At 31.2% G+C, this 18,920-nt stretch overlaps 2 protein-coding genes and 1 non-coding gene across 3 annotated transcripts; 2 read left to right on the plus strand and 1 right to left on the minus strand.

Annotated features, from left to right (window-relative positions):
* The first annotated feature begins 2,904 nt into the window (after positions 1-2,904).
* Positions 2,905-8,467, plus strand: LOC131850999 (NADH dehydrogenase [ubiquinone] iron-sulfur protein 2, mitochondrial). The gene is made up of 9 exons (XM_059201426.1): positions 2,905-2,951; positions 3,181-3,290; positions 3,660-3,861; positions 4,418-4,605; positions 5,128-5,291; positions 5,989-6,108; positions 7,148-7,277; positions 7,579-7,724; positions 8,072-8,467. Exons 2-9 carry the CDS (start codon positions 3,216-3,218, stop codon positions 8,199-8,201), a joined length of 1,155 nt encoding a protein of 384 aa, XP_059057409.1. The 5' UTR covers positions 2,905-2,951; positions 3,181-3,215; the 3' UTR covers positions 8,202-8,467.
* Positions 8,468-8,876: 409 nt separating this feature from the next.
* On the plus strand, positions 8,877-9,580 carry LOC131850815 (U6 snRNA-associated Sm-like protein LSm2). Its single transcript, XM_059201183.1, has one exon. It carries the CDS (start codon positions 8,975-8,977, stop codon positions 9,260-9,262), a length of 288 nt encoding a protein of 95 aa, XP_059057166.1. The 5' UTR covers positions 8,877-8,974; the 3' UTR covers positions 9,263-9,580.
* Positions 9,581-14,854: 5,274 nt separating this feature from the next.
* On the minus strand, positions 14,855-14,934 carry Trnal-uag (transfer RNA leucine (anticodon UAG)). The gene has a single exon. It is a non-coding gene; the product is annotated as a tRNA-Leu (tRNA).
* Between the last annotated feature and the right edge of the window lie 3,986 nt (positions 14,935-18,920).

The following is an 18,920-nucleotide window of genomic DNA, read 5'->3' on the forward strand; positions in this document are numbered from 1 at the left end:
AGAGACAGTGTGTTGTTTTTTTTGTGGATGATAATGGAATGGTGCACCCGCCTGCGCTAACGGTTTACGCTGGCGGGGCACCAGTGGAGGATGATAAGATGAGCCTGAGGTCAGGTCAGTTAGCCCATCGTGACAAATTGCAGGAATTTAACAGATGGACAGGGGAACCGCGTGGAGGTGTGACATGGTACATTTAGAAATTATTATATCCTAAGATGCTGTACCTAGAACAAATGGTGTCACGTGCCTGGTTTTTCAGATTATCAAGAGCTGTTTAAACAAAATCTACTATTTTTTTTTTATTTTTAATCATGATAAATGAGTCATCTTACCAAATTAGAGTAGAGTAAATTTCAAAAGTAACTGAATTAATTTTATTACTTTTTTACAATCCATAGAGTTTACTTGCATGTTGATCTTAATAAACCTATCAAGTCATAAATAAGTCAGGATCGAAAGTTCCGACTGTAATGACAATTATTATCTTTTATCAGTTGGGACATGTTTTAGTATTTTATGATTAAGTGTATAATTATACTTTGTATATTTAGTTATGTATTTGATTGCGAACAGAATGATATTCATCTAATAAAATTTAAGAATTTTCCAGCTGAGTTTTATTTCACACATAATTTGACCAAAATTCACAGATCTTGCTATAGCTATCTAGTACTTCCTTGTTTGATTCAACTTAAGACCTCCGTGGTTTTGTACACTGTCTGTCTAATACCGTCGCTCACAAACTATGTTAAGTTTTAAGTTCATGAGTATGAATGAAAGCATAACATAGTTTGTGAGCGACGTACAAGTATTCTTCAGTTTAGTACCTTTCATCTTCTTATGCATGTCTTATTTTTTAACACAATCATATCGTACAGTTCGGCTAGCTACTGTAGACGAGAAGAACTGACAAACTCAAGTTTCAAGTTCAATATTTAAAATAAAAGATCCCATTTTGAACAACGAACGTTGTCACCCAAATAATCGTTAACAGAGGCTTTATTCAATAATGATTTCTTAATATTTTTGTATTTAATTAAAAAGTAGATCCAAAATATCTTTTGGTATATTATAAAATTTAATGCCTATTCCCACAAAAAACCTAATAACTTTACCTGAACGGAATTTGGGAACTTCAAGTTCACACTTATATATATCCAAAACATTGTGAAATACAGTGAAAATAGACTACAAGTTTTGGATAAATGCGAAACCAAAGTATACCAGAGGGTGAAAGGTCTTCACATGTGTGTTACATATACATAATAATAATATTTTTATTGCTCTAAAATAGCTGCAATACTAAGTTACTATTATCACAGCTATTATTAAGAAATAAGGCAGGGTATTTTCACAATCCACCCGAAAGACAGTAAATATTAGTGCTATACTAATATTTATTGTCTTTCGGGTGGTATACGGTAGATAGACTTTTCGTAAACGTTTTTTAGAAAAATATTATTGTTATAACTGAAATAGAAAGGCTTTTGTAAAGAAAGCTCCACAAAGCAAATTATCACTCATACTACTAGAATCATAGTGAATACTGACTTACTAAATTATTTGAATGAAAGAATGAAAATTTACCATTACTTGACAATGACAGTAATTTGTCAAAATTGACACTGACAGCTTAACATTTTATAACCCGGCCCTGCCTGGCTGGTACATATTTTTCAAGAATCATTATTTTGGCCCGAAAATGGCCTCGTTATTAAATGTTTTGCTCCGTAAATCTGCTTCTGGGCAGACTAAATTGTTACTTAATAATCTACCAGCGGTTTATAATGTAAAGTGAGTGTTTCAGTCGACTATAAATGACATAGTTTTTAATTTCCGTCGTGAAGTTCATTACGTAATTTTGTTATTTGCTGCAATATATTGTTTTGTATAAATTTGGTTTTTAAAACACTCTTTATCTCATTATTATTATTCACTAAATACTTTCTTATCTTCCTAGTTAATAGGATAGATATGGTTTTCAGTTTTTCAACGCCTAATGAAACAGCTACTCATTAGAGTGCCAAAATATCTGTAATATTGACTTCAAGTTTTTTCTGACTTTTGTATATAAATAAACTAACAATAAGCCTATTGTTTGTTTATATTATATGTACACTTTTTAAACCATAGTAGTACTTGGCATCAAATTAATTGGTAGGTATTATATATTTGATTAAGAATTGTCATCATAATTATACATCCCAAATGAAGTGTGTTTTTGTAAATTATTAATTACTCTCAATACATGTAATTAAACTATATATCAAGTCCTGCTCTTTATATTTAGAAAATATTTATTTAAATTAGCTTGCAGTTTATCAAAATAGATTGTCGATGCTTTTAAATGTATGGTACAAACAATAGATACAAATATTTGCATGACATGATCAAATATTCTCTAAATTACAAATCTATAACGACATAAAATCATATTATTTATATATATAACTACACTAATGCAAATAATATAAAATATAAATGTGACATTTTCTACTAGTCAACTATAGATAGTGCACAGAATAATAGTAATAATAGATATGCCTATACATAAAATTTATTTGTATGTTTTAAATAATTATTAAATAACAAATGTGAAAGAGAAGTCTACAATTAGCTTTAGATTAGCAAATTAATACTGATCATGGTATTCTAACATAGATTGATTTAACTTAAACAGTCAATATTGTATGAATTACATGCCGGATGCAGACTTTGTTTTTTTCTGCTCAAACATGCCCCATATAATGGTAGGTAATATAGCATGCAGTAAACATATATTCTTTATACTTATAAGACTCATTTTTTAGATGGATGCCGGATGCAGACTTTGTGAGGAAAAGTTATTGATTTAGAGTCGCTGTAGGTAGAGCTCAATGTAGTCTTTTTTCAAGAGTTCGATATGTACCCTGATGAAGTTACATCACTGCTCAAACATGCCCCATATAATGGTAGGTAATGTAGCATGCAATAAACATATATTCTTTATACATGTGGACTGATTACCCCATTCCTAACAATTATAATACTCATTTTTTAGTAATTTGCATGATGGGCTAACTGACCTGACCTCAATCCACATACTTTCTACTGAAATGTGTGAGAGTGTGTATCCAGGCAAATTACTTTCTAGAATGGTAAAATTATTATTGTCATACATTAATACTCAATTGTTTTTAGGCATAATCACGCCATCTGAGAAACAAGTACGCAATATGGTGTTGAACTTCGGTCCGCAGCACCCTGCTGCTCACGGAGTGCTTCGTTTGGTGCTTGAGCTTGATGGAGAGGTATTATATTATAATAAAAAGATCCTCTAAGCATTATCTTTTAATTATCCTTAATCGATATAGCTGTTCCAAGTATTATTCATGCTCTATATCTTTTTACATTTTTTTTTTTTACATACCACTTAGGTGGCAAACAACCATACGGGTCACATGCGCGTACATTGGGCCGTGGGCATCATGTCAAACAATTCTTCAAAACATAATCCTTTGTATATTCCGTAGAACATACAAAGGAATGCGAAGTCTCGCCTCAAGCTAAGTGATTCGATGCCGTATGAGACATTGGGATCATTGACAATTCTCATAGTACGTCTCTGAACCGTGTCAGATGCCCTAATGTCTCACGATATTATTACTTTACTTTTATAGACAGTTCGTGCAGCGGATCCTCACATCGGACTGCTCCACCGTGGCACAGAGAAGCTTATTGAGTACAAGACATACACACAAGCGCTGCCATACTTCGATCGACTAGACTACGTTTCCATGATGTGCAATGAGCAGTGCTACAGTTTGGCGGTAGAGAAGTTGCTTAACATCGATGTGCCTCTGCGTGCCAAGTACATTAGATGTATGTTTATTTTTTGTTATTTTTATCAACTTTGGGAGATCGGCAATCAAGCTGATATATGATAGTGTAACTGTTCCAAAATCAGTTGTACATATTATCTCTGTCGCAACTGTTTCAGCTTGATTTATAAGCTAGAGCAGTTTGGTTTATAAGCTGTGTTTAAGTCATAGAATGAAATGTGACAGTGAAATTACAGGGTAACATAATGGAGAATAGAATAGACATCTCTGATTACTTGAATTTGTGATATTCATGATGTCATTGTGATATGCATGGATTGTCCTATATCATCAGTTGGGCTTATAGAAGAGATATATATATATATATTGCCGCATGGTGTTAAGTCCGCCATATGTACTTTCAATTATGTGCATTAAACTTTTAATAAATAAATAAATATAGTCTCTAGAAGTACCTAAAACAGACAATACAGACAATCATACTCATGAACACTAATCTTCGAGGAATCGAACCCGCTGTCGGAAGTGAGATGGCGTGCTAAACCTCTAAACTGTATGTTTCTGTTGTATCATTTTCAGTGTAACTAATTTTTTAGGTCTGTTTGCGGAGTTAACTCGCATACTAAATCATATTATGGCCATCGGCACCCACGCGCTCGACGTAGGCGCACTCACGCCATTCTTCTGGTTGTTCGAGGAGCGAGAGAAGATGATGGAGTTCTATGAGAGAGTCAGCGGCGCTAGGATGCACGCCGCTTACATTAGACCTGGAGGAGTAGCTATTGTAAGTTTACCTTTTCTGTTGTAGTTTTACTTTTATATCTGTATTCAGGTAAATAGAAAATAAGCAATGAAGTTAAGGCACATGCCTCCCCTATTTCAGCTGCCAAGCACCTGAAATATGTAAGCTGTGTTTTGGTTGTACATAAAATTACAGGATAAGAGGCATGAGTGGTATTATGGGCATAAATTGATAACGTTAGTGCAGTTCATATAAATAGGCGACAGTTACCGACTTACCATAGTGGGTTGTAAAGTTTTTAGCCAATCCAATTATATAAAAAATAAGACAAAGAAATATACACTGTTACAATAGACACTGTCGGCCTCTGTACTGTACTGTACTGTACTCTGGCCACTGTATTTACGAAAAAAAAACATCTATATATTTGTATCAGTTGTCTAGTATCCATAACACAAGCTTTAGGTAGCTTAATTTGGGTCTAGATGTGTGAAATGTCCTAAGATTAATTAATTTATGTAATACATTAATTTATAACTATATAAATTGATGGTGTTCCGCCAGGATATGCCATTAGGTCTCATGGACGACATCTACGAATTCAGCAGCAAGTTCGCAGAGCGCATCGACGAGGTGGAAGACGTGCTGACCACCAACCGTCTGTGGGTGCAGCGAACCAAGGATATTGGTATAGTCACCGCACAGGACGCCCTCAATTATGGATTCAGGTATTTACTTCTCTAACTTACAGTCATAGGTAATAACATAATAGATTATGTAAATGATAGGGACACAGTATGACCACGCGTAATTGTGCATAGGACTGCTTGAACTGGGAAATACACACACACTGAATATACTTTTAAAAACGTTAATTTGAGTTGATGTAAGTTTTAAATCTGTGACATTATAGCTCCTACACAAATGTACCGATTTTTTTAAATTTTTTTCGTTACTTGTTGTACAATAATACATGTATAAAAAACAAGTCACCTGGCCATTTGTCTGCTTGCCATAGCAGAGAATGGCCGGGTAACTTGTTATATTGGTATCTTTCTACTTTCTATAAATTTATAATGTATCTATCTTACATTATAAATTTATATTTAAATATATATATGACTAACCACTCTCATTAGTTAGTAAACAAAATATATGTATATTTAAAATATGCACAAAATTAACAATAATACTATATATATGTATATATAAAAAATATACAGAATCAAATAATACAAATATTCTTAATATAGTTAAATATGTCCGTAACTCAACGTCACTCAACAGATAATTAGTTTCCTTTAAATATGGATTAATTTAAAAAATTAAGCGGTTATTTGTGATGATTAATGATTAATCTAGCTATGATTTATTAGTTTCTTTTATTTCGGGATTCCTTAAAAATTTATTACCTTTACAATACAGCGGCGTGATGCTCCGCGGGTCGGGCATCAAGTGGGATCTCCGCAAATCGCAGCCGTACGATGCCTACCATCTGCTCGACTTCGACGTGCCAATCGGCACCAACGGGGACTGCTACGATAGGTAATATAGTTAAGACACTCATTCAGACACAGTTTAACACTCGCATATAACACGTTATAATGAGTTTTAGGCCACATGCACTCTTATTGATATAATTATATTTTTTACTAGCTGTACTTGCGACTTCGTCCTTGTGGAATTTAACAAAAGTGTTAACTATTTTTCTAAAACAAAATATTTTTCTAAATTAAAAGTAGTACTCCTTATTACATTAGCTACCTACCAATAAAAATTCCGTCAAAATGGGTCCAGCCATTTCAGAGATTAGCCGTAACAAACAGACAGACAGACAAAAATTGTAAAAAATATTCATATGCATGTAGTAAAAAAATGTTATTTAATATTACAAACAGACACTCAAATTTTATTTACATGTATATATTTTGCACTGGGTATATGCTTGATTCCGCTTAACGTGATGGTCAGAGTAAAACCTAACAATCCTAAGATGGAGAGTTGTATCCTATAATACTTACCAACTTGAAGAGACCCTTATATTTGTTTGGAAATGCAAAAGCAAGAAATGAATTAATCTAATAAAGAGTTTGCAGGCTGAAGCGAACAACTTTATCACATACAAAATATTTAAATATATTTTTTAATGTAATTATATATATACATAACTTAATAATAATATATAATACAATCATATAATAATAATGTACATATATCAATGGAATGGTGATTGAACCTGCGACAACAGTGTACCTTAATATTACTTGATTGTTATTTACACGATTTTAAGAGCCAGTAAAATTTATTTGGCGGTACTGCATAAAACTACTTTACTACAATTAATGCTTTTTGACAGACTCTCCTTTTTAAATTTAAAATATGCTGATGTGATGGCCATGCAGATGTTTTTTGTTTTTGTCGATACTGAGGGCCATTAAGTCATAGTATGTAATATTATCCTATCTGTGATCATAGCTTTCTTACCATTACTTTTATTTGCAGTTTATATGACATATCTGTCATTAAAACTTGTAGTACACACATCAAAACTTTAACAAATCTCAGTTAACATTAACATAATTAGATACCTGTGTCGAGCTGAGGAGATGCGTCAGTCACTCCGCATCATCGAGCAGTGCCTCAACCAAATGCCGGCTGGAGAGATCAAGACAGATGATTCCAAGTTAACACCGCCTTCTAGAGAAGAAATGAAGGTGCAATAACATTTATATCTTATGCTACATTTGATGCATTAAAAGGGAAAATTAAATTACCCAAAACAATAATAATTATACCCTTTCATATCATATATAAGTTCCCCCAAACATCAATGTTATGTCATTTTAATTTATGAGATTTTGTGTGACAATTCTTATAATTTTTTTTCTGCAATAAACTCTGAAACTACCTAACGAATATTCATTTCACTGTGTGTAATTTGGCCTAACTTAAAAACTAAGTTAGTTTTTATTGATCTTAATACTAGATTAATAACGACGTCATTATATTTCACAGACATCAATGGAAGCACTGATCCACCATTTCAAGCTGTTCACACAAGGTTACCAAGTTCCACCAGGGTCCACCTACACAGCCGTGGAGGCGCCTAAGGGAGAATTTGGCATCTATCTTGTCTCTGATGGTGGTTCTAAACCTTACAGGTAACAAATTATTTGACTAATTAATTTTAAATAACTTGCTGTTATTTTCAAATTCATCGAAATGATTTTGTTATAAAATATGACCATCATTATCTCAAGTTTCATAAATATATATTCAGATGTTTAATTGTGAAATGTAACACACAAACAGATAGGTACAGCTCCTAATTATAATATTAGTATAGATATATCTAACACGCTATATACTTCTGAACTAATCAAAGTATTGTGAGTATACAAGACAGCTACAGGAAATATGTGAGATAAACTCACTGAACTCAACTTTAAACAAAGGCTCTCTCATTAGGAAAAATAATTAAATATTATAAAGTAATATATTTTTTCAGGTGCAAAATCAAGGCGCCTGGCTTCGCTCATCTTGCTGCTTTAGAGAAAATCGGTAAAGGGCTAATGTTGGCTGATATTGTCGCTATTATCGGCACCCTTGACGTTGTCTTCGGTGAGATCGATCGGTAAATTATTTATTGTGATAGAACAATTTTAGCTTTTAAGTGTATCTCAGGATTGTAAATTGACAAAAAATGTATTTGTACAGTGCGTAAGCTAAATAAAGGAAAAATAAAGTATGTTCAAAACTAATATTACTGATTTTTTATTACATTTCGAATTTGTGTGATATAAATTGTCTTTTTAAATATAAGTCATAATATTTGTTTATACACTATACTTTATCGTCTTTATTCATTTAAAGCTCTAAAAAAATTATTTTTTTGGCAGTACAATTGTTTTTTTTTTACTTTTTTTAGCTTTGACATGTTACTAAGATATTTGAAATAATGTTAAAAACAAACTGATTTTACATTTACATTCCATTTTTTATATAGGAAATAGATGATATCTATATAGATATCTGTTATGTGGGAAATTAAATTGTTACACAAAACAACAGTACTCGATGTTTGTAATATAGATAAGTCATTACAAAAGATACATTATGAATAGGTACTTTTTGATACAATCAAATGTTAACGAAAATGGACAAAAAAGTTTTATATAATTGATAATGTAATATACTCCGACAATAATACAATTTGACAGCTATTATATGACTGACAGATTCATGAGTTAATATTACTCTATGATTTTGCCCTCCAAAACACAATCTCTGAATGAATGTCCAATTGATTGATCTATAACAGTCAAGTCAAGCAAAGCAAAGCGAGGCTAGCGAATAGTCTTCTGTTGTTTTTGTTTTGTTTACATATTTTACCACAAAAACAAAGCGGAAAATGTTATTTTATTCATTTTTCAAATCCTTGGTTGGAAAAGACGTTGTAGTAGAACTAAAAAATGATCTCAGCATATGCGGCACGTTACATTCTGTGGATCAATATTTGAATATAAAGTTGTCGGATATTAGCGTTATAGATTCAGACAAATATCCACATATGCTATCAGTGAAGAACTGTTTTATTCGTGGCTCCGTCGTTCGTTATGTTCAACTACCAGCTGATGAAGTTGATACCCAATTATTGCAAGATGCTGCAAGGAAAGAGGCTACCGTTTCAACAAGATAAACCTAACCTCAAATTGAGTATTGGCTCTCAAATCGGTTCCGGTCACGAAAGAAGTGGTTGTAAATACTAATTATAAGTTTTGGAATAATATACGATGTGAATTGAATATTGCTCCTTTTTTAACTATTACAGTATAATACCTTGTACTCTTTAGAATATTTATTGTGTACATCCACTGAAATAATGCATCCTTGAAATTGATCGATTTTCCTTGATAACCCTTGTAATGTTGTATTTCAATACATGCTTAAAACAATTCCATAGCTTTACATCCATATATTGAAACCAAATGTATGCATTTGGTGAAAAATGAATGGACTAAGTATAATTTATTATAAAAAAATATATTGAGATCTTTACCTACTATGTATACGTAGAATAGGTAAAATATTTTTTAATATATACTTCATATTTTTTTTATTATGTGAATTGATTTTGGGGTTTTTGTTACCAACCTCATTATATCAAAGAAATATTACATAAGTAATTACTGAGAGGGATCTATTCATGGAATTGCTTATATGAGTGCACAAACAAGTGCAATCTCAGAAAGAGCATCGAGTACTCTGAATAATACCCACATCAAATTAAGTTTTAATAAATAGTTCCTCTGCTATATTCCTATTACATTCCATCAAAGGGTGGTGGACGTTTTCAACTTTTTTATACATAACACATTTTTATCAGTAAGTTAAAGTCTAATTAAAAAAGCAGGAGACATCTTTATGTGGAAAACAGAGATGACTATTCAAAAGAAAATATTACTATAATTTGTGGAAAAATAATTTTTGTGATCAAAGATATATGTATGAATGGACCTTCTAATATAAGGGTCTTTTGTTTAATGGGTTGTAATGGTGACCCATTCTGGAATATAAGATGGTAATGGTATATAATAGGTAAGTAATGTAATGGTATATAATAGATAAAGTATATAATTTATCAAGATATAAAGTAGTAGAGAATTCAAATTGTTCTTTTTTTTATTTTCAACAATCCACACAGCGCCATCTAGTCCCAAGATAAACAGAAGTTGTGTTTGCAAGATCATCAATCCCACTGTGGTCTTAATATGTGACTATCATAACATTCCATAAGAATGACTGTATGTTTACCACTATAATTAATACAAATATGTTGTTTAAATGTGAGGATGGTTATTTCAATACCTTTTTATTTTACAATATATAATATAAATGATTAAGTGTGCCTGTCTGTTTTTACAAATGGCTAAATTATATTTAATGAAATTAGACATAAAAATAGATTGTATTGCATATCCGTCCTAGCCTAAACAATTTACTTTACTCTTTACCTAGAGGCTAGACATCGTTTATCTGATAAATAACAAAGTTGTCAGTAACAACTAGTATTCAATATAATCTTTTCTTTGTTGATGCCGATGTCGATAAATAGTTGTTTTAGCGAATATCCCTACTATATTCTAGTAGGGATATCCGCTAAAACAACTATAATATAGAATATAGTACAAATAATTTATCCCAATAGAGGGCACCATAGTATTAAAGTTTATTTCTACTTTAAGTTCAACAAATCACGTTTCCTCTTTATATGTAGACTCTATATTTTATTTATTTAGTAGCTTATTTATTGCATTTCCTCTGTAAGTGGGGCTTTACACTTTGTTCTGGCGTAAATTATCATTGTGTTTATTTTTGAAAGCATTGTAGTCGCAAGCTTTTGTCTAAACAAATTTTGTCTATTGGTATTCATTGGTCTGTGCCACAAAGCAAAGCAGTATTTTTCTAAGTCTGCCATTCATCAATATCATAAAAACTTATGACAACGTTCGAATTTGAATTGACAGATAGATACGATCTCTTCTAACCCATTAGTGATTTTATAAGTCAAAATGTGACAAACATATAGGGTTTCGGAGTAATTCAAACCTGTGCTGTAATCTGTAAGTAATCTATGCCTTGTTGTAGACTACTCTATGCTCATCACACAGTCACGCACAATTCATCACATCAATTCTTGTAACTAGTAAATTAATAGTATCTGCTTAAATCCTATTTTCCCACGGGTTATGCGAGGCGCTTATGTTTTAATGAATGACAAAATTGCCATCATTATAGTATTCCTATATTGCAATACTAGTATGTGATTAGAAATGTAAATATTTAATTGAAATTATCGCACAAAATGGACGTGAAAAGTTGTGTCCGTGGGTGTGAGATGAAGTGACTACGTTTATTTGGTTCTGTTTGGTGATACTTGTGTCCTTTTAATGTTTTTTTATTTCTTGAAGAACAGTGCCATTTGGAACTATATAATTTAGGCTGTATACTATCTGGCTATACCCCGTCATCATTGTTTTTCTAAAAAGTAAGTGGTCTTTTTGTATTTTGAAATAGAATTTTTGGAGCGAAGTTGCAAAGGAACGGTGTTAGTAAATATAATTTTTCTTAGTTATATTATAAATAAGAAAGTTAAATTGACAATTACGCGTTTAATAGCCGTGATTGCTTAAATATTGACCATTAAATTTGGCGTTTAAATAATATTCGCGATAAGGACATAACTTACTTTTAACTCGATTAATTAAGACTATTCGGCGATTGTGGGTAGGATGTGGTTATATAAATTCTTAATGAAAATAATAATTAGATACTAAACAAAAACAGTTTATTAATATGTGTTATTAATAAGTAATTAAAACAGTTAACATAATTGATGTCAATCTACAATTAATAATAAAATTCATTTATACTGTTTCTGATTTCAATAAAATCTACAGACAAAATATGTAATTATACCGTTTTCTATTTAAAATTCTAAATTACCTTAGTTTGCAATTATTAATTTATACAATAATACCTAATAATTTATTAGACTTACTTGGTGTCATGCATTTTATTAGACCTATAACATTAGTGTATTTTATTGACTGTTACAGCTCATGGTTAATTAATCACACACATACACACATAAAATATTTGAATAGATTCCTTTAACCAAAACATAATTAGCTTAATGATGGTGGGTCATACAAATTAAATCTTATTTTGATTGTGTATAGTTTATTGGATTGAATTAGATCATCAGGTTATAATAGCTTATCTATCTATATCTAGTTTACAACATAATTATGTGTCACCTTATTAAATATATTTTGAGATAAGAGATAAAAGTATATCATTATTATGTAGCTTTTACCTTCTACTTAAATGCAATATTAGCATCTCTGATACTGAACTAATGTTATTTTCACTTGCTTCGACTTTTATGATACAAACATAGCCAAATGTGCTGTCATAGATAAACTGCACCTTTCAAAAATTAATCTTATTTTTACATAATTATCCTGGTCATTGGTTTGATGTCATAAAAATAGCCTATGCCTTTTGCCATGTTATACACACTTACAGTATACAGTATATTAATTCTTCAAAAATTGTTAAACTGTTATAGTGTCAAAAAAGTAGCAAACAAAGTTACAGTCATGTTTATGATATTATCAAAAAGTGTTTCATAATGGAACATAACTTACCTAAAAATATAAGAAAACCATGCTTCCTGATGTCCAGTAGGATGACAGAGTTAACCTCATGGTATTTACATCAAATATGGGGCATTTTTTTTATGTAAATGAAATGGCTGGCACACATGATGGAAATGGCAACCATGAAAATGACCACAGATATTATGTGATGACTGTAAGATCATCAAGTGATTGATAAATCACATTCATGTTTTTTTACATACTTCAGCTCCTGTAACATATGAAAAGGTGAAGATGAAAACATGGCCCACTGTCATTGCAAAATTACTAAGAATTAACAGTGGTTTCCATGGATGGGCATATTGCTGACAACTTGACATGGTGCCTTCTTTGTTTTACTGCTTCTAATAGTTTTTATTAGTAGCAGTCCTCCCATGACTGAGAATAATGATCAGAATACATATATCTATACACAGTTTTTCTAAATAATGAAAGTAAATGTGTATGTATGTCTATTAATTGTTATGTTACAATTACCAACATAGGTATGAGACAATAGCAAGCTTACTCCCACACTTTCATTTTCATTTCTCATTATACCAACTTTGTTTAATTATGTGACAATTTAAAGAATAATTTTAATTATGAAATAGTCTTTTTGATGAGTAACAGTATTTAATTAAAAGTATTATATATTTGAAAATGGAATTTTTTAGTTGATAATATTTGTATTTGACATATTAACAATTCCTTCAATAATTATATTTAGCATATCTACCAGCAGTGTTTAGTTGTGGTCTATTTGTTTTTGTTTTTAGTTTATTGTATAGTCTATATTGGTTAGTTGGATTATCCTTAATACTGATGTGTTGTCAAATCCTGTGGTAAATCCAATTTACCAATAAACATGGGTATGTAAATGTGGGTATATTTTCTGTAGAATTAATTTTATATTAAAAGCACATTTTTAATTGAATTTTGTACTGAAGGGCTTTAAGAAAAGACATGCATTTTAATTTTGAACTAATATTGTTGTTGAAGTAGAGGCCAATATTATTTATGTGAACTAATAAATATTTTTATATTACTGGTATGGCAAATAATCTGCTGTCCTACCTGATGAAAAGTATAACTACTACCTACAGACAATTTATCATAAACTATATTATTTTAAAAATTTGCATGCATTTTGTAGTTATATGTTATAAGTGTGTATGGGACTTTAATGACCTTACTATGTACATACATATATTATCCTCTTTTGTGAGTATTCATTCAAACAAAAACAAATCTGCTTATAATCTGTATATATATAGTTATATACAGATTATAAGCAGATTTGTTTTTGTTTCATCACTATATCTTCATTTTCTTAAATGTATATAAATATAAAGACAAGGAGAATCTGTTATTCCATAAATTTGAAACATACAGTCCAAAAAGATGTTACTTTTTATCTCACATTTTTCTTTTATAATAATAAAGCCTATAATAATCTAAAGGTCATATCTGTTTCTATAACCAAGTCAGCTTAGGCTGAAGTTTAGCACACAAACTTGAACAGTAATAGTAAGAATTAACTACAATATTTTCCAGAAAGAACTGCATGGTGGTCGATCTGACATAATACATTGATAGTAACGGGGCCAACAATCTCCCTATAATAATAATACCACATGAAAATTCTTTAATAAACCCCACAGTCATCGTTACACTATGGTTCATAATTAAAAAAAAAATGCATCTTGGCAATGAAGTTATCATTTCCATATATGAAAGAATACCGATGGCAATGACCCTTTATCATTAGTGGTGCAAATAGGCTAATGACAAAGATAATTACAATAATAATTAAAACACATATTCTTCATTGCAATAAATACTTTTGATTTGAAAATATGGAGATGGCGATCACGCGATTTACAGACAATAGATCGTTTAAAAAAAATATAAAACATATATACAATCTTAATCATAACCACTTAAGAACGTAAACTTATAGTAAAAATTATTATAGCAAATTTTATATGTATAAAAAAAATAAACAACTAAGAATTAAAGAAATGTATATGTACTAAAGTAAAATTATATCGTTTTATCTATTCATAGAATTACAAAAAACGATATGACAGCGGTGGGATTCGAACCCACGCCCTTTCGGACTGGTGCCTAAAACCAGCGCCTTAGACCGCTCGGCCACGCTGCCTGTTATTACATGTCCTGAAATTAGCGTATACTACGGTAGCAATAAAAAATATTAATGATTATCTAATGTATATAAACAAAAACAATCAAATTAGAAACAAATTACTTCTGAAATTGTACTCTTTTACTTATTAAATATTTTTATAACTGCTTTACGTAAATTGATTATATTTTCAACATATACAAATCATATCAGCGCAAGTAAACAGAAACTATTATGTTTTTACAAAAAATAATAAATTACTTATCACATAATTATATTGAAAATATTTTTAGGGTTCAATACGATAAAGGTTTCGTAAGCTAATGTAGGTATTCTAAAATCTGGAGAAGGCTCCTAAGGGTAGCTATAAATAACGTATGGATGTCATATAGTCGATGATGTTTCGAATCGATTCTAGTCTATTCCAAAAGTTAGCTTACTGCTCGAAAATTTTAATACTTACGGAACCTAACTCTTCATGAGTCATACTTGTAGAGTCGAGTAACACCATTTTAATTTCGAATATACCTCGACAAAGTGTGAGTTCTATCATTTGCCGGTTATGTAATAAAAGTAAATCTCAAAGTTAAAACTACTGACCTAATTTCATATTTATAGCATTACTGCTACCTCGGAAATGATGAGTCAGTTCATTCGCGTATTCGGTAACTGAATTTAACGCAATTAGTATGCACCTGGAAGGTTTTAAAATATCTTAAGGCCTTTGCAGATGACGGGTTTTTTTACGTGACATGAGAAACAAATTTTATAAATTATTAAGTTTAAACTTATGGTACGTGGTGGGCCGGGTCGGTGTGCTCCCTCTAATATGATTGAGTGCAACGATGGCTGGCTCATCCGTCTACTAGTGAACGGGTGCTGCTTTTGGGGACTGGTCTATTCGGGTTACGAACACTGTATTCTCCCAAAATTGAATTTAAAAATGAATCTGTATTATTGTAAACATGTATCTATAAAATTTATTTGAAAAGAATACGAGCTGAGTTTTTGTCAGTTCTTCTCATCTCGAAATCATTCCGAACTGACGGTAGATTAGACATAATTATCATAAGAGTCCGTAGTAGACATATATACATGAATATTTTGATTTTTTTTTTAAATTGACTATCAACCTGATTTTAAGTAGCCATCGTTTATATCGACACGTGACGCGAGTGGTTCACGCGTTGCCATTAGGGAGGAATTTACTGCCACATCTCACCCTTCTCTAACCGATACACAGCTTTTGACGCAGACTATTTTGTACAAGGTTCGATATAATTATGGAGGGCTACATTTTTCCTATAAAGTATACATGCACTTTTATGCCATCTATTCAGCTGGACAAAAAAAGTACGGCGAGGATAATCCTTTCATGCAGGGAGGTTTCCCATTCAATTTGCGTTTCCATTCCTTTTCAATCGTTGGTTGGGTACAACTAGTTGCAAGTGTATCTAAAAAGTATTCTTTAACCTATTGTAATAAAAGAGGAGATTATATTCAATTGTTTTTTGTAAAACACAAAATGATATTTTACTCAGTGGTTTATCGACTTTGAAAATATTTTTGTTTACCTAAAGTGTATAATTTATTGTCGTATTTATTTATTTGTAAGAAGAGCACCTTCTCTCATATATAACATATCTATAATGCTATATATTAATGTCAAAACACTTGTACAAATCTAGTAGACTAACTATTATATTGTTTAAATTCAAATATGAATGTTGTTCACACTTATATTTATTAAATATACAACTAGCTGACCCAGATATCGGTATTAATAAATAGGGATTGATGATAGAAGGCTTGTAAATTTAAAATAAAAAAAATGGAGCTGGATCTATAACACATAGAAGTATGAAAAATAGTTTACGTCCTACCGAATACCTTACCTTAATCTACCGAATATATATACGTAATTTCATGAAGCCCTTTAGGAGTTTGTCACAAATACGTGTGACAGGAGAATTTTATATATTCCATAGTTATCGATTAGTAGACTAGTGTAGCGTACTGCTATTCAATTTGAAATTTTATATTTGATATTACTTATGTTATTAAAATAAAGGTGAGTTCAAATTTCACCTTTCTAAACTTAGAAGTTTTGGGTGTGCGTTGATATAGTCGATCGATTTTATATGTGTATAGGTATTATAAATGCTATATTTGGTTGTAGGGCGTAGAAGGTCATTATTCGTTTATTTTGAAGCTTCACCGGTATGATTGAGTGTTGAGAGGCTGCCCGTCGCGCCGTCTGCGATAAGGCTTTACGATCAATACTATTCGGTACACGTGAACTTAATAGTCGGCTGGTTTTAGTTGTAATTTTGTAGTGAATAAGTTGACAATTTTGGTTAATATTACCCAACTGACTGCGTGAAGGTTATATTTTACGTAGTACTTGTTTATAATGTTATTATTATATTTATAGTGATGTTCAGTGCTTTTAATTAAGAATATATTGTTGGTTTTGTCTTGAATGTGATTTTTGTTCAACCTAGTGAGACAGTGATACTGGATACGTTCAATGTGGGTATAGTATTATACATTCAACATTTTTTTATCGTACGTTTGTGCAGAAGTCTCTAATTTTAAAAGTTCAAGTTTGAAAAGAAAATTCAGTAGTAAAGTCAAGTTAAATTATTTTTTAGGCTTACTTTATCTGTGACATCTATTTCGTCAGCTCTTCTGAACCCAAAGCATGACGGTAACAGAAAAGTAGTACTTACTAGAATGTTTAATGTTTTTTTAACAGAAGAATAGGGAATTCTTCAACCGTTTTACAGTGGCGAGACACCATGATGAGCATGAAGTTGTGTCAGTCAGCCTATTGATCGTGGCAAATTCACCAGTAATATAGCTGTGGGGCCACTAACTAGTCGTCATCTCTTCCGCTTATATTAATTATGTAACAACTAATAAACGGTAGTGTGCGCTTTTTTTTATAATATTTCTTTTTTTCATTGGTATAGCGATAGTATATATGTATGTATATTATATTATCATCGCGTTGCATTTATACTATTATTTTTATCTTGTGTGAGATAAAATGGACGTTTCTGTGTACATATCTCTTTACTGTAATATGGTACATATAATCTAGCATTCTGGCTTTGACTGATAAAAATATCGAGTGTTGTTCTGGAGTATAGTCGATTTGAACTCAACTGTAACTAAAGTGCAAATAAACTTTTCTTATCTGTGAAATAAAAGATTAATATTGCTGCGATAGGGTATATATCTTCGAATACCCTAGATATGAGTATATATTCGATACGATTTACAATCTAAAACATTTGAAAGCATTTTTTCTAAATATTTTATATTTTAGTAAGAACACTTACTAAAATATTAACATACGATTTTATTTATGCCATTCTCATATGTATTGCAATATAATATCCCAGGACAATTGACACCGAGCACTAGAAGGTAATCTTGACCCAAACTAAGAAGAGCTTGTGTTATGGTATTAGACAACTGATAGATATACTTAAATACATTTCCTTTGTAAATGCCTACATAATATACATAGAAAACACCCAGACCGATACAAATAATTATACTCTTGAATATAGATGTTTGTACAGTGCGAGGAATCGAAACCGCGACCATCGGAGATAAGGCGGTGTGCTAAACCGTTTAGCCACCGAGATCGTCAAGTCTGACTGTTCTTTCTGACTAATCATACAATCAAAATACAATGGTGACATCACACCCAGGCTGGCCGTTCATGTAATATCTTGTTTTGCATCTCAGTCATTCCTATTTATTATCATATTCTTTTTATTCTAATGAGTATGACTGTAGTTTGACGGTCCATTTGATGTTAACAGTCGCTTATTGACGTAGTAAACATCACGGACATCACCGTAATGTTAACTGGGCCGCCCATAGCAACCACTACATTGTCAACTAAAGCAACACTACCTGATGAATTAGTAAAAGATAATTATGTTATGTATATTTATTTTCATACTAGCTGACCCGACAGATGTTAA

Source organism: Achroia grisella, unplaced genomic scaffold (assembly GCF_030625045.1).
Source record: "Achroia grisella isolate CSIRO2021 unplaced genomic scaffold, CSIRO_AGI_Agris_v1 utg114, whole genome shotgun sequence".
In the NCBI taxonomy this organism is placed as follows: Eukaryota; Metazoa; Arthropoda; class Insecta; order Lepidoptera; family Pyralidae; genus Achroia; species Achroia grisella.